At 41.8% G+C, this 23,096-nt stretch overlaps 2 protein-coding genes across 6 annotated transcripts in view; one reads left to right on the top strand and one right to left on the bottom strand.

Annotated features, from left to right (window-relative positions):
• ABCD2 (ATP binding cassette subfamily D member 2) overlaps positions 1-10,325 on the bottom strand; it is a 46,708-nt gene extending 36,383 nt beyond the window's left edge. For 4 of the 5 annotated variants that reach the window (XM_009504190.2, XM_064445285.1, XM_064445278.1 and 1 more), the window contains exons 1-4: positions 9,379-10,325; positions 7,838-8,018; positions 3,103-3,224; positions 282-450 (exon numbers count right to left, since the gene is read on the bottom strand). In XM_009504190.2, the coding sequence (XP_009502485.2) occupies positions 282-450; positions 3,103-3,224; positions 7,838-8,018; positions 9,379-10,314 (1,408 nt within the window). In that variant the 5' untranslated portion in view covers positions 10,315-10,325. The remainder of the gene's footprint in view (positions 1-281; positions 451-3,102; positions 3,225-7,837; positions 8,019-9,378) is intronic. The other variant, XM_064445269.1, reaches the window with a different exon arrangement.
• A 464-nt stretch (positions 10,326-10,789) lies between these two features.
• Positions 10,790-23,096, top strand: part of REDIC1 (regulator of DNA class I crossover intermediates 1) — a 28,522-nt gene continuing 16,215 nt past the window's right edge. Inside the window, exons 1-3 of the mRNA XM_064445304.1 lie at positions 10,790-10,995; positions 11,027-13,330; positions 22,569-22,608. Of these exons, the coding sequence (XP_064301374.1) occupies positions 13,329-13,330; positions 22,569-22,608 (42 nt within the window). The 5' untranslated portion in view covers positions 10,790-10,995; positions 11,027-13,328. The remainder of the gene's footprint in view (positions 10,996-11,026; positions 13,331-22,568; positions 22,609-23,096) is intronic.

The following is a 23,096-nucleotide window of genomic DNA, read 5'->3' as shown; positions in this document are numbered from 1 at the left end:
GGCACTGTCCATATAAGAATAATACTGCCACCACCAATAACAGTATGCCTTTTTCACTGAAAGTTTTCACAGAAAACATTTCGGCAATTTTGTGTATTAGAAAAGCACAGCATAAGCGCAGAGTAACAAAACAGCAGGAGGTTAAAACAGAAAGCAACATGGCCTCTGGGGTATTAAGGCTGAGAGGCTGATTTGTTGTAGAAAAAAACCCCTCTGTTCGCCTCCTGCCCCACTGCGCCAGCCCCACACACAGGGAAACACAAACAAATATTAATTATTACCTCTGATTTCTAAGGGCCCATCAATGTGTAATTCTGCTTTATCTTCATTCTTGCTGTTGTTTTCAGACCCTTGAATAACAGCAGTTCTTCTGTAGATGCCTCTCTTCACCTCATCAAAGACTGAAAACATGTTGTAGACACGGGCGGTGTAGCCTGCTAGCTCAGTAACCTGGGAAACAGCAAATGCCTCATTTCAGTAAACACTTCACAAATTCTATAAATGAAATGTTTGGCCAAAGATTAATGAAAAATATTCCCAGCTATTCCGAGTCAGTGCTTCTCAAATGATATTGTATTGGAAGGATCAATGACATGTCTTTCAATGCCTATCAATTTTTATTCCTTCAGATTCTGTGCTAACCCGTATGCCACCCACAGCTCCTACCAGCCAGCAGACAGAGACAGTTTGAGGGGGACAGGTTTCAGCCAATTTAAACTATGATAGCTCCAGTAAATGAGGAGGTTGCAGGGACTGCTCTTTTCTGTGGATCAGTAGAGTCTTCAACCAGCAGAGCATAGCTATTAGCACATCTGAAAATAGAGTACCTATCACACAAGAGAAAAACAAAGTCTCTGCATTTGCTAGCAAAATAAAGATCCACAGAAGTGAGAAAAACTGGCATCTATAATTATTTATGCTTACTTCCCTGTATTCCAAAAACCTCCTGTGGGAAAGGTGTGTTTTTCTGTGTAAAACAGGCAGCAGCACCAGGGCATCCTAATCTAAAATACAGTACAAAAAAGAAATTACTCTTCTGTCATCTGCATGCTAGAGTACCAAAGCTAAATCTGAGGCCTTGGATTAGAACTGGGCATTTTTAAGATGGTGGGGTCTCTTAAAAGGCTTTCTCTTATTTTTTGGTCCTTTTGTCACAATTTCCACCTGGTGAAGACAGAAACAAGAGATCTCTGGACATGACAACTTCCTATTCTTGGGCAGCCTCACCACCAAGAGCTCTCAAAGAACTGCCTCCATCTGCTGGTAGCAAAGAATTAAACCCAGGCATCTTATTATAAATGCATTATTAGATGGTTTAAAAAGGATGAATTTTCATACTAAAATCAGAGAGCAAGCAAGAATAGCAAGAAAATTAGTTCAAGCTATAAAACCATTAGTTTGCTGTGGTTAAACAGCACCTGAAGCAGAAGGTAGCACATAGGAGCTGTAACATCATTCTCCACACTGGAGTCTTTCTAGCAATTTCAGCAGGAGCTTGTAACAGGACTGAGCGCTCGTCACAGCGTCGGTAGTGGCATTTAATGGAGAGAATCTGCATGTGATGAATGAAACTTGTACCAACTGTGCCCAGAAGAAACATAACTTGTACTAAGTTTCTAAACCATGACCCTACAAACTCGCTTTGTCAAAGCACTAAATACTACCCTCTAAACCATTGACCTGCAAAGAAAATTTGAGCCCACTTCATCTGCATGCTGAATTACACTGACTGGAAGGAGGCTGCTTTGGTGGATCAGGTGGGAAAGAACTGGAAATTCACCACCACTGTCTTTTGGAAACTGCCTGAATCACGACATGGGAATGACAATGTGGTTAAAGTACCACAGCGTTTCTTGAAGAGAAGTATAAATGTGAAATTAAGATGGAATTTTATAGAACTGGTCTTTGATCTCATGCTGTCTCGATTAAAATCTCACCATGTTATAAACAAATTGAGTTTGTTCAGTTGTTCCTACTACTCTGTGGGTATTTTTGTTTCCAAAAAATAAACCCAAATGTTCATAAGTTCACATGTATATTGTATAAATGACTTAAATATTGAAAACAAAATAGAAATTACATGAGCGTATAATAGGTTATCTGGCAGTATCTTAGAGCAGAGGCCAAGCAGGGGAGCAGCTGAAGGAGCATAGGTCAAAATCACAATCCGTTAGAAGAACAACTTCTGAAAAAAGCACAGACTCAGGCTTTGTCAGAGTCCATATCTGAAGGTGCCAAACTACCCCTCCTCCTCCTCCAATTTACAAAGCTGTAGCTATTATGGCTGGATTCCAAGTAACAGAATCCATAGTCTTTGATCAGCTGCCTAGCTAATGTGTGTCTCCTCGCACTGCACTGGGAAAAGGGGTCCCCACCAGATGGACAAGCAAAAACCAATTAACAAATACAGAACCAACACTCAGAAGGAAATACTGAGGAGAATAACAGTGCTGCCTCACTTGTCTTTTGCTGCTTCTCTACATGAAACCCCCAAGACAGATCACAGATGAAAGCCCAGCTTCACTGGAATTTGCGTAAGGACCTGAAACATCTCTGATATTCCAGAGGAACATCCCGTACTTCTAAACTATCTGCTGTCCCAAGGTAGACTTTTTTCCCTGCTAAAATTTCTCTAGTTTTCAAAATTACTTACAATTTAAGGTTCACAAGATACTGAAAACAGCCCTACAGTTAACGTGGCCAGGAAATAAGTATCGAAGCCTCTTTGTGTTTCATACAAAACACGACACTTCCAACACAAAAGGCCCAATACACTGGAGGCAGACAGCCTGAACTCAGGTCTGTGCTCCAGAGGAGGAATTTGAAGCTTTATCACTTACATTCCAGGAACTTCTATTGCTCTCTGATGGCACCTGAACACAGGTATTAAAAATGACATTGACAATGTTGCACCATACTGGCAGCTGTGCACTTTAGACTTGTAGACTTAACTCTAAAGATCAAACTATCAGTTCAAAGATCTCCATGGATTTAATTGCAGTAGAGTTTGCCCTTAAAAATTGCAATTTTTTCCCTACATTTTATATTAAATGTAAATTCAGTTTTACTTTTTTTCTCTTCTATTTCATGTATGTACAGTACCTCTTTGTACGAAGACATAATCCTTTCAATAGCATCCGCTCCAGAGATCAGCAAGTTTCGTGATGTAGTAAAAGCTTCTGTTCTTTCACTAACCATTGCTTGTTTCTGGCCATCTTCCAATTCTAAAAGTAAAAAAAGTTTTCTGTTAAAATATTCTTCTGAAAATTATCTCTACAAATTAAATTATGATTAGAATGTGAGTCATTATAGACCAGCTTTTAAATTAAGAAAAAGTTAACTCTATGAAGACAACCTTTCAAAAAGAATCAGTGAACGTAACTATCATAGACAGCTTGGTAACAAAGAATAAGTGGGAGTATATAGAATTCATCTTATGCAAAATATCCTATTATTTTATACTATTTTTCTACCTAGATAATTTTCCTTTTAATATATCATTGCTCAACCTAAATTTTTCAAAATATAGAATTACAGAATCATTAAGGTTGGAAAAAACCTCTAAGATCAAGTCCAACCATCAGCCCAATGCCACCATGGCCTCCTAAACCATGCCCTGAAGTGCCACATCTACACATTTTTTGAACACCTCCAGGGATGGTGACTCCACCTCCCCTCTGGGCAGCCCGTTGCAATGCCTGACTACTCTTTCAGTGAAGAAATTCTTCCTAATATCCAATCTAAACTTCCTCTGGCACAACTTGAGGATGTTTCCTCTCGTCCTATTGCTAGTGACTTGCTATGAAAAAAGTGAAACCTAAGCAATGATCTGAAACAGAATTTTAGTAGCACTTTTATTACTTTCGCAATTATTCACTTTCAGCCTTAATTATTTACTGATTTCATGTAAAAGGAAGCATTCATATTGATGGAAATTTGGCAACATGATTATATTTCTAAAAGAAAGCAATAAGCTCTTTTATTATCAAAGGCATGGTTTAAGTAGGAGACCTCTCTCTCTTCATCTCACCCCAGAACAAAGTTGTGATGCTTTGTTTATGACACTGCATCCTATTACCAAGAAAACTCTTGCTCCAAGGAAAGGAGTTGTCTCATAAAAACATGACAGGAGCAACAGGCAAGGAGAAAACAGCAGCAGAAATTATACATGATACATGAGAAATAAATATGTTTACATTTAACATATCTACGTATATTCTTCCTCCCATGTGACCTACAGATTTATACAGCACAGTCAACTTGCAATGTTTGCTTTTTGAAGGAATAAAGATTTAAAATAGTGGCTGCATATTTTAAGACTGAATGTTGTTTCAGTGTTAATAGTTGCATCTACAAAAAAGACAACATCAGTGTGTAGTAAACCACTCCTAAATGTTTTTCAAATACAAGATTTAGAATGAAAGGTCTCAAGGGTTTTCTGCATCACATAACATATATATATATCTTTATGTATTGCTTGAGTCTGTGCTGAACGGGGTCTGGATTTTTTTTTTTTTTTGAAGTTGGAAAAGTATTAAAGTATTTGTAAAGATTCTGTTTTAAGCTAAGCTGCGGCTAGGCATCAGGCTAGGTAAGGTAACAGGTGGATCCAGTGTGGCAACTCCTGTATTAGCAACCGTTATTAACATCCTCTGTGATATTTGCACAGTGCTTATGGTCAAGAAAACCTAGGAAGAATTCCCTGCAGGTGTGATGTGACTGTAAATTTTACAGGCTAAGTCAAGCAATGCAACACTATAACAAATTATATTTTTTACTTGGTGAGTAACTGTCTCACTTCCCTGACAAGATCAGATTCTAGAAATCTCTTGTCTAGAATGCTACATGCTGTACAAAAGCCAGGTGTATCTTTCTCTCTTTACTAGTTAAATCTAAACATTATTTTGTTTTCATTTACACACCCATAAAGGTATCCCTACAGAATTACATCTGAATCACTGAAATACACTATGGATAATTGAGGAGAAACTTTAAAATTCTTACATCATAATTTTGGAGATATATATATACACACACACCCCATCTATATGTTACTCTTTCTGGCCTCAGATGTTTTAAAGAATAATTCTAATTAATTGAGATACATGTTCAATTTTTTTAGCTTAACTTATACAACATCAGTACACTGTCAACTAGTTGTATGTAATCCAGCCACCTGAGACACAATGAGAGGCATGCTTTTTTTAAAAGACATAAAACCTCTTGCAAAAGGGGAGATTACAAAACTCTTGCTCATGTAGTTCTCACTTATTTTAAAAAGTCATTTCTGCTCAAAGAAGAATAAACTTAGAGAGACAGAGAGAATCCAGTTAATTAATTAGTAAAAACAAAATTGAAATCTGTTTCTTACTTCTCAGAGAACCAACTTTTGCTGATCTTGTTGGATTACAGCCCATGCAGCCCATGTTATGTAGAACCACCAAAATTAATTCATTTAGGAATCAGCTATGGTTTAACTGCATTAATGCAGCATTCCTCCCATATGTAAACACAGAATTTACTGACAGCTGCTTCCAGCACCCAGGCTAGCTCATCTAGCAAGAGTTTAGAGATCTCTACAAACCACTGCACTGGTCATTTTAGGCATACTTCTCAGGGTATTTGAAAACTTAAAATCATATAGAATTTATGAGTATTTCACCATTCCAAAACACAAGCTCTTACAGTACATGCCTAACCCCCCAAGATTACTTTTCTTGAACTTTTCATGCAAAATGTTTTTCATATGGCTGGCCTCCTGCGTTTGAAGAAGTGGTACATTGTAACAGGGCAGACAGGACGTCTCCATTTCATACAGAATCTAACATTTCCCTTTTCATTGTCATTTATGGAATTGATAGTCATACTTGTTTTATAAACAAAGATAAGTGTTCACTGTGTCTAGAGAAATCAAAGTCTTGCCTCCAGAAATATTTACTTGCAGAAACTGATGAGACACATGACATTTGGAACGCCAATCGTTTAATACAAAAAGAATGAGAAATGTTATCAGATGGGAATCTTGCCTTTGCCAGTTAACTTCTTCCCTGAAATATGTAACAAAATTAGCAAATTTCAGTCAAAAATATCACCATCATAGAAGATTCTTTTTTCTTTTTATTGCAGGATATTTTTTATACACACACACACACCCCGCCCCCAAAGAAGTGTACAAAATCTAATGCTTTACACTTTTCATCTCAGGTCTGGTTACCGTACCAGTTTTGTGCATATCCCCGATTCTGGTGATTTATCCTAAAGTAATAAAACCACTATCTGTTCCTTCAGATATGAACAAACTTGCATCTGACTTGCTGAGACATAAAGCACTGTTTTCCCAAGCAGGCCAGTGGTAACTTCAGGTCTGCTTGATTCTTTGAATACCTATTATACTTTGAACTGCTCTAGACACTGTTGATTTGTCAGTATTATGTTTGTGATCCATCATTATGATATGCCTCTGGTCTCCATAATAAGCCCCATGCTTTAACAACATTTTATGTTGCTGGTGGCAAATATTCTTCCACTTTACAACATGAGCCATCACTGTATCCTTCTTTTCTCCCACGTTTGAAAAGTATTTATCAAAAGAATACTCAGGAGTAACAGGAATGTTATTTAGTTTAGCATGAATATGAGTCTTCTTTTAATTCAAGCTCCAATACCAAGGAAATATTTACAACATGTGGTTAAAACAATCTTTTTCTTGACTGTCCTCATTCCCATCTCAGCAGAAAGACTCTTATCACTTTTTCTGTTGTGCTAACAACTTTCACTGTGAGATGAAATGGCTTTGTACAAACTCTTCTGCTTGGAATAGGACATTCTGATATTTTTGAAGCTGTTACCAGGATGCCAGCCAGGGTCTCGATATAGTGCCGTCCTGAGCCATGTGATGGGCAGCAGCTCAGACAGCTGAACACCCAGCTGAGCACTGACACAATTGCAAGTAAGCTAAAGCATGCAGGGGCTGCACAAAGTCATCCTACTGGTCTAACCAAGCTTGTCCAGTCAGACAACCCTGATTTGGAATATAACTACCAAGACCTGCATGGAAAAGGACTCATTCCTGGTTAAATGTACTTAAATTAGAACAGATCCTTCTGCAGACATTGTAGGATCTGTGCTTAAAGAATCTTAAGGAATTTGTAATATAATCTATGGTTCTAATCACACATAAGGAAGCCTGTTGAGGCAAACTTCCCCACTTGTCTTTCACTACCCCTCCTTAATTACATTTCTTTCTGCTTTCTTCTTTTTGGGTTTTTTGGGTTTTTTTAATAGCATCTGCAATAACAACACTGCTTAAGTCTCGTTTCACTTCCTGGAAAGTTGTGATAGGATGTCAAAAATGATACCATCCAAGCCTGGAATCTGAATTTCACCTTCTCTTCTCCCAGACAGCCAGGGAAAAACAGCGGTTCCTAACAGGTCAACACATAAGAGAATAATTACCTGTAATTACCCAATGTTTTATGGAAGGAGGAGATAAGCACTCTAGGAAAGTTAATGGTATCATTTTGTAAAGTAGAAGGAGATGCTGCAAAAATCAGCCTGCCATCCCAAAAGTGGCTAGTGAAAAGGGACTGCAATTACCATGTGACACAAGGAACCTCAAAGTCCTGAATCCATGCTGTTTATCAGGCTTTGTTCAAAGTTGGATCCTTTGTGTTGCTCTTTCCTCAGCTGACTTGCTATGGTTGAATGTTACGCACAACACACAGATGTTGTGATAAAGTCTGTGCATAATAAATATGAATGGCATTCAGGGTAGTACAGTCTTTTGAGGATGCAACTTTAAAGAAATATTTAGAAATTAAGTAAAAAGTGGTATTACCGCCATCTGCAAATCCTGTTGCGGTGATGATGGGCACAGCAACCATAATCATACCACAGCTACTCCAGACATACTTCATCAGGAACTGCTCTATCATGATGTACCATAACCGCTTGGACAAAATGAGATTCATTTGATCTGCCAAAGCCTTGTAGCTTTTTTGCAGTTGTTTCATTTCTACCTACAGTTAAAAAAAAAAACACATTTATACAATGTGACACAGATGCACATGCCATACAAGATATGTTCACATGTGTGGATGAAATAATCAGGCACCCAGAGCTGTGACTTCTGAGTCACATCTGCTGCATGGTCCTTGATTTTCACAGTACTGCAGTCTCACAGCAAAAGTGCACAGCTTTATGGAAGTCAGTGGACCTGGTTCTTACTTACACCATCGTCCCTCGATAGCACGTTGGCAGGTTTTCAGCTTTTTTTTTTTTTAAGATCTCTGGTATATACGAGAACAACATACAAGGCAGTCACAACTGCTGATTCTAACAACCAAAATAAGATTGATTCCACATCCTTTTAATGAAGCGGCAGCCATAGAGTTTCACAGCAACTGAAACTCCTCATACTGGAAAGTGTTTGGGGATCAATTATCTCCAATGACTTAAAGTTGTAGAGCTGATCCCTGAAATGCAATGCTGCTTGGTTTTGCAAGCAGTCTGGAGGACCAGAGAACTATCCCAAGAGGTTTAACAAGTCAAAGACAGTCGCAAGTCAATATGATATAATGCATTCAGTTCAAACCAGTATGTGTGGGAATTGAAAAAATGTTTAATTTAGCTGCACTTAAAACATTACCGTAGGCAGCTTTTGAGAAAAATTGCTTCTACCAAAATAAACCATTTACATTATATAATCACTGCTTGGACTGAACAAGTAATACTTTAGGCTGGTTTCCAGCTTTCATTTTCACCTTACATGAAACAACTTTTTTTTCCAAATGGTGTTTGAAAGGTGTTACAGCCAAAATTCACTTATAACAAAAATACAAGAGTTCCTTAACAAGGTGGCTTTAAAACAAGCCATTAGTTTATGTAACTGTGACTGGTGAAGTACTGTACTTAAGCTATTTTAAGACTCTGATGACTACATCTTTGCTTAGCTATGTAAAAGAGTGTCAAAGGTTGTAGTGCTCTCTGTATCAGAGTTCTCCCCCAGACTTTCTAGTGTTCCCTGGTTGCTATTTCTGCAGCATTAAATCTGGTAATTCATAAACACAGGCGGAAAAACAAAAGCCTGGAGAAGTTAAGTAGCATGGACTGGGTGGGGGGAAAAACGGAGATCAGCTTTCTAGAAAAGCATAGGACCCAGCTCCGAACAGGAACATGGTCAGAGCACAAGGGAACTACAGTCTGCTCCCCCAGATACTGCCTGTGACTGCATTTCCTAAGAAACGGGAAGTGCTAGCTGTAAACAGGTTTAAATGTCAGAGGGATCCAAAGTGCTCGGGGACGGCTGCAGGGGAAGTGCGGGTCAGCTCTGGCTCTGCACGAGCAACGCCAACACCCTCCGATTTCCCTCCTTCTTACCTTGTGCCCTCGGTAAAAGGCGATCTCTTCCACGTTGGCGATGATGCGCGAATGCATGAAGCGCAGATAGCCCTTCTTGTGCGCCTCCTCGGCCACCAGCTTGCCAAACTTGGGAGAGCAGGCTTTGAGCACGCGGGCCGTAGCGTAGACAACGAGGCCAGCCAGGAGTGTGGGCCCGATGGGGTTAGCCCCCCGGGACCGCGCTGTGCGGATGAGGGTGTAGGAGGTGAGCACGACGTCCAGGATGGGCTTGGTGAGGTTGGAGTAGAGATGCGCCACCGACTGTGAGAACATCATGATGTCCTCGGTGAGGGACTGGTCGGGGTTGGCCAGCCGCCCGTCCATGCTGATCACCCTGTAGTAAGTCTGGTTAGCAAAGTAGGTCTCATAGGCGTGATCCACCAGGCGCGTGCGGAAGGCGAGGGCCAGCTTGCACTCCAGGTACCGTATGGTGCTGTTCACGAAAGTGGCCGGGATGGCGATCATCAGCCATTTGATTAACTTGAAGACAAAGCTCCTGGGTTTTTTTTCCACGATGCTTTTCACAATCTTCCCATCAAGGGCGGCCACATAGATGGAGAGGAAGGTCCTGGAAACCAGAGCGACCGAGTGGAGGCAGAGCAAGCCCAGCTCGGGGCTCACCAGCTTTGGGAAGAACAGCTTGCGAAGTTCCAGCAGCTGCTTGAAAAATTCCGCGTTCACGGCCGGGGAGGCTCTGCCGCGGCCGCCGGCGCGGTGCGGCGCCTCCCGGCCCCGCTCAGCCCGGCCGGCATCCTGCGAGCCGCCCTTGCAGCCGGCCCGCCTCATGCGCCTGCGGATGATGGGATAGAGGATTCTGAGCCCGTACGCCGCAGCCAGCAGGCACGCAGCCCTCTTCGCGGTGCTCGCCCTGCTCCATTGCACCCGCCGCGCCGCCGCATGCAGGATGTGGGTCATCCTGCCCCGCCGCCGGCACCGCCCGGCGCCGGTCCTACCGGGGGCGGCTCACGCCCCGCGGGAAGGTGGGCCCCGCCGGCTCCTCATCGGGCCGCCGGGGACCCCGGCCCGCCGTGCCGCGACAGACGCCGACCGAGCCCAGCCTCCGAGGGACGATGGTCGCCTTCAAAGCGCGGCGCGTTGCACAACGCAGCCCGGCGCCGCGCAGCCCGCCCCGCCGACCACCATTGGCTGCGCGGCGCGGGGCGGCACCGCCACCGGCTCCTCCGCGCCAGCGCCCCGGCACCGGGCCCGCAGCCACTCACTCGGGGCCCGGCGGCGGCGGCGGCGGCGGCGGCGGCGGCGGCGGCAGCAGCAGCGCGGACCCTCCGGCGCTTGGCCCTGGGCTGACAACGGGTCTCCTGCAGCTCGGCCTGGCTGCACGGCGGGTCCCCGGAGCTCGGCCCGGCTGCACCGGCGATCCCCCGGAGCGCGGCCCGGCAGCGCCCCGACCCGCCTCGGGCTGCGGCCGGCCCTTTCCTTCCGCCTGCCCTGCGGAGCAGGCACCGCCTCCGGCCCCGCCAGCGGCGCCAGGGGGAACACGACACACGGCGGGGGGATCGCTCGGGCAGCGCCTGGCCCTCCCGCGGGGCGGGGGGGGCTGCAGCGCGGCCGCCGGGGCGGCGGCGGCGGCGGCGGCGGGTGGGCGCGCTCCGTCCGCCGGCGGCGGGAGGGAGCCGGGCAGCGCTTTCGAAATGCGCAGAAATTATTTCCTGTCCTCTCGTCCGAAGGAAGCCGGTGTTGTGCTGTCGCAGCGCTGTTAGCACAAACAACCCCGGCCGCTTCGCGCGGGCCCTGCGGCAAAAGCGGGCTGAACTCGCATAAAGGAACTGGCAGTAACGGCAGTCGTCTTGCCGCGGTGTTTCTCCCTAATTTCTTATTCTTCTTCACTGGTTTGGAAGAGGTATTGTGTTTGAAATTACAGCGGGAGGATCAGAGCACTTAAAAATACTTTGAGTCCTTTCACGCTTTGGAAATGAAGTAGTGACTGCCTCACCCTGTGCATGATAAAGCATTAGTTTAGGATGTGTGTGTAAAAGCAGGTTTGAAAAATGTGTTATTAGGCGTTGACGGGAGAGCTGGGGCGTCCAGCCCGCCCCTATACACAGAGAGTGAGGCCACCTACCTCGCTGTAACTTGGCATATGCAGAGTTAAATCACATCTTGTTGCTGATGTAAAACAGTCCCCTTGGGACAGAGTGCAGTGATGATGTTTAGATAGCAGCACAAGCTTCAGGACGAAGAAATAATACCTTTGATTTGAGAGAGAGCACGCTTTGCTGTCAAAAAAGTCAGCCACAGCTTATCAAAACATCCAGGTGCTTTCCCAAAAGCCCAGTAAGCCAAGACCAGCAAGATAAGGCCAAGTGAGATCTATTTCTCACTTCTTCCCAGGAGGCTGCACAAACCATGTCCACAGTGGGCTGCTGGAGGGTTACGTAGAGAAGATGTGGGGTGATCTTGGAGCTTATTAGACTTTCTGCCAGTGGGGACAAGATGGAGATCTGGATAGAGGTCCTTCGAGGTTTTGTTTGTTTGTTTGTTTTTAACACACAACTCAAAGCTAGCAAAATGTAGTCAGAATCTGAGCTAGAGCAGTACAGCTAACTTTCAGTTGCTGAGTAGGCCTGGCTTAGCTGCAGATTATTTTGACAGTAAAATAGAAAGGTTTTGCGGCACACAAAGACTCTGACAAGATGCAGTGGCTCAGAAATCGCTTTGCTTAGGGTTTTTATTTTTTAATCATAGTCTCCAGTTGGATACTTCCCATTCTGGCTGGAGTGTATCACAGCATGCTCTTAGATTTTGCCAAACCACGGTTATTTGCAATATTCCATTACTCTAGTGTTTTCTTACCAAGGGGAAAGTTCACAGATAGCTTTCGGTTCTGCATACCTTTCACTGCACAAGATCCTGGAGGACTGAAGCTTTTGGTGACCTGGCCTAAGTGCAGACATACACCCCCACATCTGTGGGAAAGTTTAAGTAAAGCAAATCTGACCATGTAGTAGTTTAGTATTTTCTTAATTTGAAATGATGGAGAAAAGCCTAAACGGTTGTTTTAAATATACCCTTTCTTCTGTTCTTGCCGCCTCGAGAGCTTTGCTCTGCCACAGTCCCACTCTGTAATCCATGCACAAACTTCTCTTTGTGGAGCATGGCCTTAGGTGGTAGATTTTTTTTTTTTAGTAGTGAAGGCAGCAATTTTACTGCAGTTAGTCATAATAAAATTTCTCAATATTACTGGAAAAATAATTACCAAAGCTGCAGTAATATTAATGCAGTGTTCAGTGCTTTGTTGTCTCCACAATTTCTATTGACTTTTTAAACAAATTTTTTTAAGATAAATGCAATCAAATAAGTTCAAGTAACTTAGGCTGTGGGACTGGGGGGATGTTTATATTAGAACCAGAATAGCTGTGGGTTTAATCCTCTCTTAAGGAGAACCAGATTTATTATTTTTTTTTGGGTGCCAAGTGATTGGTTTTAAGTCATATGGTTAGTTTTTATCAAACACAGTAAAATAACTTTGCATTTTCTGAATATAGGAACCAATAACTGAGCAGGAAGAGTAAAAGGAGCTTATCCTATTTTTATAATTATTTAATATTATATTTCACTATTTTAAATCAATATTCCAGCAGAACAGAATGACATAATTCTGCTCCCAGCTACAAAACTAAAATTGTTTTTGATCCAAACAGTGCTGCTCTGCTGATGGAAGTAACAGAATCACTGTCTATAGAAATGATTTGTGCTTGGGTACAGCCACAAAGCAGAAATAGAAACAATGAATGTCAGGCTGACTAAACGCCATGAATGTTTGAACATGTAGGAGCTTGAGTGTAATCATGGCAACGCTGATGCCTTTTTTCTCTTCTGTTTTATGCCTCCTGGCTTCCACTCCAGCACTTCATCCCTGCACAGCTTTGTGACTGCTGTGGAGATAGTGGCACTGGAGCCTGCAGGTCATCATGTAAGAGATATCAGTCTCTGATAATTTTTAAAACTTTTTGATGTAATGTTTGAAAAGATAAAATGTGCAGTTTTTGAAGCAGAAGGCAGCTTACCCGATGCCTTATACACTCCTAAAACAGAGTTCAAAGGCTGTAACATCCGTCTTTGCAGAAAACTAGAATTTCCTCACTGCTTACAGAGTGCCGTACACTGTGCCATAAAGACATATAAAATAAAAAATAAAAGTACTGGAAAATAGCTATAAATTATGCCTTTTGTATCACTGCTATTTGAGATATTTAACATTTAAATATGTGCATATCATGCCTCAAGTATGTAATTGTTTATATGTGGATGAAATATATGTGAAATGCATAAAACATGATTCCACAGTGCCCATTGTTTTCAACTACATGTTAATACTGAGCTGTAAATAATTTCCAAAATGTGATGTACTGTAATATGGTGAGCTAGGAATTTCTGGATTTTTCTTTAATTTGGAGCTGTGTACTTAAAGACTGGTGTGGGAACAGTAGGCCTCAGTTTGAGCCAAATTCAACAGAGGACGATCATACAAGTCCTTATTCAAGTAAATACCTTACTCTGAAGTACTTCCAAAGTTTCTATTGACTTTAATGTCATCACTTACATAAGTACAGAAATACACCCACAGAATTAGTTTGCAACATCAAGGCAAACCAATTACAAATGAGAGCTTTTCATCAGAAGAGGGTGATAAGGTATCGGACCTTTGAGTTCAAATTCATCGCAACAGAAATTTTTGTCCTATTCTGCCTGCTTTAGAGAAGCTGTTGGCTGTAATAATACACCTCAGTAGAACAGCCAGGCACTGTAATTCATTTAGGATCTGGAGATCTAAGCCAAGCAAGGAGCTTCAGTTTAAGGTGGCAGATGGGGAAGTTTGTTGAAGAAGTGTCACTGTGGCGAGACTGGTCTGATCCTACCAAACAGTTGGTTCCAACTGCTTTGGTCCTAATGAGTCTGTGGGGTAGCCTGAGTGGGCAGAGATGTGCCATGGCAAGAGCGTGGAGAGAAGAGGGGAGATGGGAAGGTCCTGCTCTGTTGTTTGACTCCAGAGTGTAGACAGCACAGAGGTGGTGTAAATGGGGGGCTTTCCTGTGCCAGTAGTCCTCTTCCCCTTATTCTGTCTTCCCTAAATTTAAATCCTGCATGTTTTGTAGGTTATGAGGATTTTTCCATAAGGCATTTGAATAGTCTGGCTGAGGGCACAATCAGTATCAGGCAGATCACAAACAGTTCTGACTTGTTAGAACAGAGTTATTTTAGACAGAATACAGCTCTAGAAAGAAGTATAAACAAGTTGTTTTCCCTTCACAGAGAGGGAGAGGGAAAAGGCCAAGGATAGAGAAGGTCAGTGTCAGCTGCTCTAACCGCAGTGAACTGACGACTAATGATCTCAAAGAATTATGCCTTTAATATTTAGGCTTTAATACTTGAAAGCTTTCATATCTGGATTTTTAAGACATATTTCTTTTGTCAAATTTATTTCCTATTTCATACAGAAAATTCAGCTGAACCCAGCAATTCCAGAATAATACAATTATGGGAGGCATGTGTCTACTTTATGCCTTCAGAAGTATCAAATATGTTAATTTTTAGTTTTTTGCTTTAAATCTGTAAGGGTTTCTGCTCTCAGATCATCTGAAGAAAATGCTAACATTTCTATATTAATCCTTTGCTCAAGTGCATTGTAAACACTTAAACCAGCTATATGACAAGTGCAATAGGACAGGTACAAGTGGTAAAATCATGTAGCTGCTGTCAATTAGCAATGCTTAAATATTAAATATTTAAGCATTAATTACATATTAAATATTAATATTTACTGGCACTGGCAGCAAAGCCAGTGCTCTACTCTGCAAAAGTGCAGGCAGGAATAAATCCACAAAAATCACCTGTCCTACTCATGCACCCCAAACATGAGATCTGCTGCCATCCTTTTGTCATGCCTCAAGAATTTATTTGAGAGATTGCAGCTGGTAGTTAGGACAATAAAAAGATCATTTACTGCAATCTATGAATTAACTTCTGTTTGGGAGATTTCTAAATATTAAGAATAACTGAACTGGTTCAGGCCAGTGCTCCACTGAGCACAGTGTCTGTCTCTACCAGCACCCCTAAGCAGATGCCCAAGGAAGAATAAGAATTGCAATTACATATGATGCTACCTTCCCTGCTGTAGCTCTAACACTCCAAACCTCTGACCAGTTTCAGCTCTGAGAATTTCATGAGACTGAGAGGTTTTTCTATTAAATATTCCACTCTTACAGGTACTTGTCCAGTCTCTTGAAATCATGTAAACTTTTACATAAACAATACCATCCTTTGGCAAGCAGTTCCTCAGATCTACTGTCCTGTATGTGAAGAACTACTCCTTCCTCCTTGCTTTGATGCAGGCTCCCTCAGGCTCTGTTTCATGGCCACCTATGCCTGTTCTGGAAGAGGCATTCAACAACAGGGCTCGCTCTTGCTCCCCCCACTGCAACTTTCCCCTTCCACTCATGAGTTTGTCAGCCTCTATTCCATATCAGCCCCCAGCCCCTGAGTGCATGGGTGCAAGAACTAAATATTCTCTCCACTCTCTCTTGCATTTTATCCACCTTCCCTTTTATTTCATGGGTTCTTAGTTTCCTTAAAACCTTCAGTAACAGATGTTGTCAACAGCCTTAATTATATCCATCTACAGCAGTCACTCTTTTCTACATGCTTATGGGGCAGCACTTCCATCTACAGAAGCTATGCTGACCCTTACATGCTGGCCTATATTATAGTTCCTGCTATTTTTTGTGCTGCAGAAGTAGGCTTTCTGGATTGCCACAGTCTTTTTTCTTCCCCAATTGTGTCACATTTGCTACCACATTTGCTTTCCAAAAACCAAGGAAGTTTTCAGTGGTCCTTTCCACACTGCTGCATTATAGAGCTCTTCAGTGAATACCAGTTAGGCTTGGTGCTATGCTAGTGTTCAATCTGTCTTGGTAAGATAATTTTCACCTCGTCTACTGTTATTTTCACTTCAGACAGATCCTCTGCTGAGTTCCCCAGCAAGGATTCCTGCAAAAAATTCTCCCCAGGTTCCTCATCAATGAACACTAATAACGCTAATTTACCTTTTCTGTAACATCCACATCTCCTCTGAGCACTCATGTTGTACCTTGGTCGTCAACTGGCCCTACAGACTTTCTAGCAGGCTCTTGCTGCTGGTTGACATGTAAGAAGAATGACCGAGTAGTTTGGTTCCTTTGCCTAGTTGTTTCCCATATTCTTTTTGGCCTAATTGTATTTTTAAGTTTATCAAAGTTCACGTTCCTTTCTGTTATCGTCTTTTGAATACTTTATAGCTTTTTGCTATGGTTCAGACTGTCTCTTTGCTTCAAGCCTGGTATCCTTCAGCTTTCTCCTAGCCACATGTAAGGATTTAATTCTTCTAGCTCCCTCTCCTAATTTGTCTTTAACAAGCCTCACATTGTTCCCCTACTGGAGATTAGCGCAACTATTCTTTGCTCTTTGTTGTTCTTTGTAGAAATATTGTTTTCATAAACTGGGGATTCCAGCATGAGATTCTGAACCAGATCTTGTGCATTGTTCTGTATCAAGCCAAGGACTGCACTTTGTCTTGAGGGCTCATTCTGTGAAAAATAATTCTGTCTAAATAATACCACCTAAGAATGGCATCTGCTTCATACAGCAATGTGTTGATATACTGTCATCAATGGTACTGTCCTGGCTGGTGGTTTGTCATGTAGTTCCAATCCCATATTCTTCCCAACTGGGCTTTGAATTTCAGCCCATGTAGATTATGTGCTTCTCTTTGAGGTTTGCTATGTTTTGAAACAATTCAGCCTCTCTACTATCTAGTCTTTGGACTAATGGCATAATCTGTTTCGATTTTTGCTCATTCCTAACTCCTTCAAGCCTAATGAATCCAGCTCAGCAAGGGGTAAATATCAGGAGAAACAACTGGAAGAGGTAGTGTCTCACTGCACTATTTCCAATACAGCAGGGCCAAACCTGATCTTCTATTGAATGGCTGGGTAGTCATTGATTTCAATGTATGTTGTAGGTATTTAAACTGGGGTTTCATACCAAATGAATGCTACTCATGTAATACAGCGATTTACTGTCATTTTTCTAATCTAATGCTGATATCTTGTACAGGAACATCAGGAAGCCCACTGTGTTTTTCTTCAGATGTTCAGCTGAAGATTAGTGCTTTGTGGTAAAATATAAAAATCCTCAGGTTTTTTGCAGTTTCTAGAATTCTTTGAACTAATACCCTTAGAGCAAATCAAAAAAGGCCTCTGCCTTTTAAAGGTGAATGGAGGAAGGACTCTTCGTGAAATTAATTGAAAGGAAGTTCTGTTTTTCAAGAGGAACTACTTTTTAAAGGGGAAACTTCATTTTTAAAACAAGTTTTGCCTTCTGTTTTAAACCTCCTCAGACTCTTACCATGACTTTGCAATATCACAGCAATCTTTTTAAAAGAACTCTTTTTAGGACTAAACCACCAACGAGGTTAGTATTAAACACCACAAGATAGTATTAATTTATTTCTCCATAAGCTGTTCTTTCAAGAAGGGGAGCAGGCATAGGAGCATTGACTGGGAGAAGAACATGCAACTTTGTAAACAAAGTTTAAGCACTAGGTTTGCCAAACAAAAGCTTTCACTTGGAACAAACTTGGGCTTTTTCAGTCATGCATTCCTAGCATTACATAATTCAGTCAATATTTAGGCACCTAAGTAAGTGTATCCTGGCATTTAAAAGTATCAGAAATTCCCACCCTGGACAGAGGACTCAAAAGCATTTCAGATACTCTGCATCTCTTATGTAGTTATCTACAGCTGAATTTAGTTACGTAATGCTAGATATCAAGATCAAACATTTCGGGCAAAAATCAAAGTTAAAATATGTTAAAATAACACCAAAAAAATTAGTAATGTTGTAAAATATTTAAACCCAACTGTGAGAATCCCCAGGGGTTTTTTTACTACACATTCATCTGTTTAGTAATCCCTTCCTTTGTTATAATGAGCATTAGATGAGGACATTTGCTGGGAAGTGGAAGATTCATTAAGAAACCACTTGCAGTTAGTTCTAAGAAATTATTTGGAAACACATCTTCTCTGTCTTTCTCACTGCCTCCAGTGCGTATAAGATTTTATATAAGCAGTGTCAGTTCACTCAAGGGAAAGACTGTCCTACTTGGGGAAAGAAGGGTATTCAAATCTTCAGGGTACAATAATATAGACAGTGGCACACACTTTCACTTCATGTGGTTTCAGTGATCTGAGCTGCTTCCTCTCTGGGTGTTGGGACATAGAGTGGAAACCTAAATTAGGTGCTCAGAGTCACCTGCCAGGAAAACTCCCTCTCTCTTATTTGATTATATAGGAGTTCTGTGAGGAGTTACTCAAAGCTGGGTGCCAAAAGTTGCATGGTCGATGTTTCAACAGTAGCCTTCATGGAGAAATGCAGTCTAACAGCAGATAGATAGTACACTGCTTTGGGCTGCTTTGCTACATCACTTGTATCTAGAGCTGATCTGGTAATGAAGCAGCATGTCAGAGGGGAAAACTCAAGTGCTGAAGGACTACAGCTGCAACACTTATTTTAGGAACAGTTGGAAAGCTGTTCTGAAGAAAATCTTGTATAAAACTTTCTTAACAAAGGAACACGAGATGTAGTTTGTCTGAAGAGTGGCTGTTAAAAAGTCACAAAGAAAAGGAAATCTTCAAGACTTTTTTCTTCCTTAAACCTCACTTTCTGATGCACAGAGGAAGTCATCTTGTTCTATTCTTACTTCTCTTCCCAGAGGAGCAACTAAGGTCCATGAAACTCATTCTCATGACCTTTTAAAACACAATAATAATGTTCTGTAATTCTTTGACAGTATGGCAACTCTCAACAATTCAAATCAATTATTTCAAAGTGTTGACAGTCAAGGTGCAATATTTAGACATTGGAGTCATATGCATCTCAGGTCTTATTTCACTGTTTACTTTGCCATTGGTGAAGAAAAAATTGATTCTTTACTTAATGACCATCTGAAAGGTATTTTAGCTTTATCTGCAGAAAATAATTTGTGGAAAGCAAGTTTTCATATAGTGAAAAATAATGGATTGAAGCTGCCACGTCACATTTTCTGGATTCTACAAGCTACTGCTATCTAATAGATTCAAGAAATCAAACATAAAGAAAAGTGCAGTCTTTTCCTTTAAATCCAGATAATGCCATCAAAAAGTAAGATTAAGGGTGGTACGGAAAATATCAATACTCAGATAAACAAAAATAAAAGGGATTGGATTATGTCATGCCTGAAACTACCTTTTATAGTATTGACAAGTTAAACATTTATACTAGATGGAAATGCAAACAAAATATGAAGGATTTGATGAGTTAAATAATCTTTCAGTCTGTCATGTGTCATATTAGCTATAGAGGCACATACACTTAAAATATAGATATATTTTACTGTGAAGATTTTAATCTAGTGTTGTTACAAGAAACATTTGTGCATACTAATCAGAAATACCAGGGATATCTCAACGATAAAACACTCTGTCCAATAAGTTTATTCAGTTTAATTGGTGATATTTTAGAGAAACAGACCTTCTCACTTTTAAGATCTTTTAGCTGTAGATTCTATAAACACCCTAGCAAAAGTATTAGAAAGAAAAAAACTTGGGTAATTTTTAATATTAGGCTCCTAATAACTGCTCTGAGCACTCTCCACATTGTTGTTCTAATGACAATTGAGCATTGCTACCCTGAAAAACGTTAGGCTAAAGATATCTCACTAAGGAAACACTGCAAAAAACGATTTGTGTAGAATTTTAATGATTGTTTTGTAAATGAGTGCCTTCACTTGCTGAAATGATGGCAGTGAGTCTTAGGGAAGGGAGGGAGGGGAGCTGCATTGCTGCAGAGATGCCCCGGGAGCACAGGGAACACCCGCAGCTCTGCGTCCTTACTTGAGGGTTAGTTGCTATTTACATTCAAAAACTCATCAGGCAGCTCCAAGGGCAACGATGCCTACTAGTAGAAAATGCTCATTGATTCCCCTACTGCCCCTAAAATATATGAGGGAGAGCAGGATGGAGAGGAAGGTACTTCTCTCTTGCCCTAAAAATTAGGGTGATTGTAGCAGTGACAAGCTGGGCCTGAAAGCCAAAACATCAACAGCTGTGTAACCCACTCTAATAACTCTGAATTTGATTCACTTGGGACAGCAAGAGGCTTGTGATTCCCTTGCAAAAGAGCAATGGCTTCTAGCATTTTCATTCCATTCTGGCAGCAGCCTGTATGGAAGTGCTAGTGGTAGAGGAAGAGTGGCAGTAACCAGAGCATCGCCTCCTCCACATCAGCCTGCCCTGCTTGGCTTTCTGCTGCCTGGACCTGGAGACCTGGGGCCTGGCCCTCTCCCCCTTCTCTGCCAGCATTCAGGAGCCTGGGGGCCATGGAAAGCAGCTGCCTTGGCTCTCCAGGGGAGGAGGAGGCCCTGCAGGAGGGCTCTGTGGCCCTGCTGGGAGGCAGCAAACTGTCCCTGTGGTGGCCATTGCCTCCCCTCTCCATCCCCAGCACCACACACAGCAGCCCTCCCTCCTTCCTCAGCGGCAGAAAATGAACTGGGTTGGTGGCAGCCGGTGAGTGAAACTTTTCAAAGGCTGCCAGAAATGGCTTCGCGCTGAGCCAGTATCCCCTCAGAGAGCAGGCACAGCCGTGGCGCGTGTGACAGCCCTGGTGTCCCCTCAGAGAGCGGGCACAGCCATGGCGCGTGTGACAGCCCTGGTGTCCCCTCAGAGAGCGGGCACAGCCGTGGCGCGTGTGACAGCCCTGGTGTCCCCTCAGAGAGCGGGCACAGCCGTGGCGCGTGTGACAGCCCTGGTGTCCCCTCACAGACTGGGCACAGCCATGGTGTGTGTGACAGCTGTGGTGTCTCCTCCTGAACCAGACTGTGTGGGGAGGCACAGATGCCCTCTCATGCCAGGCAGGGTGGGTCATGTCTGGGCCTAATATCTCTCAGTAGGCTGGGGCTGGGTGAGGCTCTCCTGCTAAACACAGCTTTGTGATCATCTTGACTCTTTGCAGAATCAAACTAAAGTAATGCTTTACCAGATGGGTAAAGCATTCCCAGGAAAATGAGGTTTTTGAAAGTTGCTGATGTGAAGCAGGGGGAAGTGAGAGCTTTAGTTTGAAAAGAAAAAAAACACCCCAACTTTGTCCTAAATGCCTATCATACTATTCTGTCTGTAAGAAAAAGCAGTGTGTGGGAGTATTGCAGTTAGCAAATAACAAATCATCGTGCTGGTTTCTGCTGCTGTTAATTATCTGTCAGGATTCCTTGAGTGAGTCTGGGATTTTCATTTTAGGTATCAGAAAATCTGTCCATTGCTGGGGCTTCTACCCACCGCAAGGGTAAATGTTATGTGCATAGATTTAGAAAGTGTGTTCTAGTTTTAAGCACCGGGGGGGGGGGGGGGGGGGGGGCAGAACCAGTATTTCCAAGGGGATACTCTATATTTCTAACTCTCAAAAAAATGTCCTAATGTTACTGACCCAAGGATTGCAGCCATGCTCACCCTACTCACAGCAGTGACCCAGAGCTCCAATTTTATGCATCATGTCCTCTAGGCAATACATTTAAGACTATGTTTAACAAGTGGGATATGTATTTTAAGGTATAGCTGTCTCCCATATTACACAAGCAAGAGCGGCTCGGTAAAACTTGTAGTGACAATCTATTTTTCTTATCTTTTTTACAAAATGTTTACAATATTCTGCGAAGTCCCAAAAGGTAGAAACTTGTACTGTGCTCCTCTGTTTTCTTTGCTAATATGGTTTTGTAACTATGGTGTAGCATGACAAAGAAAAATAGGAGAAATTAATATATTGACAAAGATTTCGTATAATGTTTTAAGAAATTAAGACTTGATGAAAAGTTGCATTACAGGTCAAACACCTAAAAGCTTTTCCTTCTGAATGTTCAATGTATTTGATAGCCCTCAGATAGAATGTGGTCCTATCCTTACCTGAGTAAACCAGGATCCACTGAAGTGACTTCAACAGAGTTATGTTGACTTCATTACCTGAAGGCTTGATCCATTATAATGTAATGTAACATATTTGTGTCCTAAATTCTCAATACCATTGATGAGAAATTCAAGCCATGACTCAGGATTATACTTTTACAATTAATAATTATTTGCATCTTTCAGGAGCAGAATCATATTAAAGCAGGAAAGGAGAAAGCAAAAGGTAAACACGTCTAGCTATCTCGGATTTTGTATTGTTATGTAAATACTTTAGTTGATCCACTTAGGAAAAACTTTCAAAGCATTTGGAGTGAGACTCAAAACAGTAGCATAACAGTCATAATGCATTTGCCTGACTGCTACTAACTTTTAGGGCAGAAGTCTTGTTCTAGGTTTCCTCACTGAATTCCAGCTGGAAGAGGAGGGAGTAGGAGAAGGCATGAATGAATGAATGAATGTGGCCAAATTAAGTTTTACTGAATTACTTCTGTTACTATATTTTATTGGTATGTGCTGACACATGAGATCGCCGGAAGTCTCACCACAGTGACAACCACATGGTCAGCTAGCCTTACACACATATCCATAGCTATTTTTCTGGGCTACATAAAAGAATGTTAGGCTCATTGAAATACTTTAAATAAAGTATTTCTTTGTATTTTAAATCTGAAAGTGAAATAATAGAATTAAATTTATCCCTGGCATAGCAGA

The sequence above is a fragment of the Phalacrocorax carbo genome, chromosome 1 (genome assembly GCF_963921805.1).
Source record: "Phalacrocorax carbo chromosome 1, bPhaCar2.1, whole genome shotgun sequence".
Classification (NCBI taxonomy): Eukaryota; Metazoa; Chordata; class Aves; order Suliformes; family Phalacrocoracidae; genus Phalacrocorax; species Phalacrocorax carbo.
The sequence above is the reverse complement of the archived record's forward strand: the minus strand, read 5'-3'. Positions and strand labels throughout refer to the sequence as shown.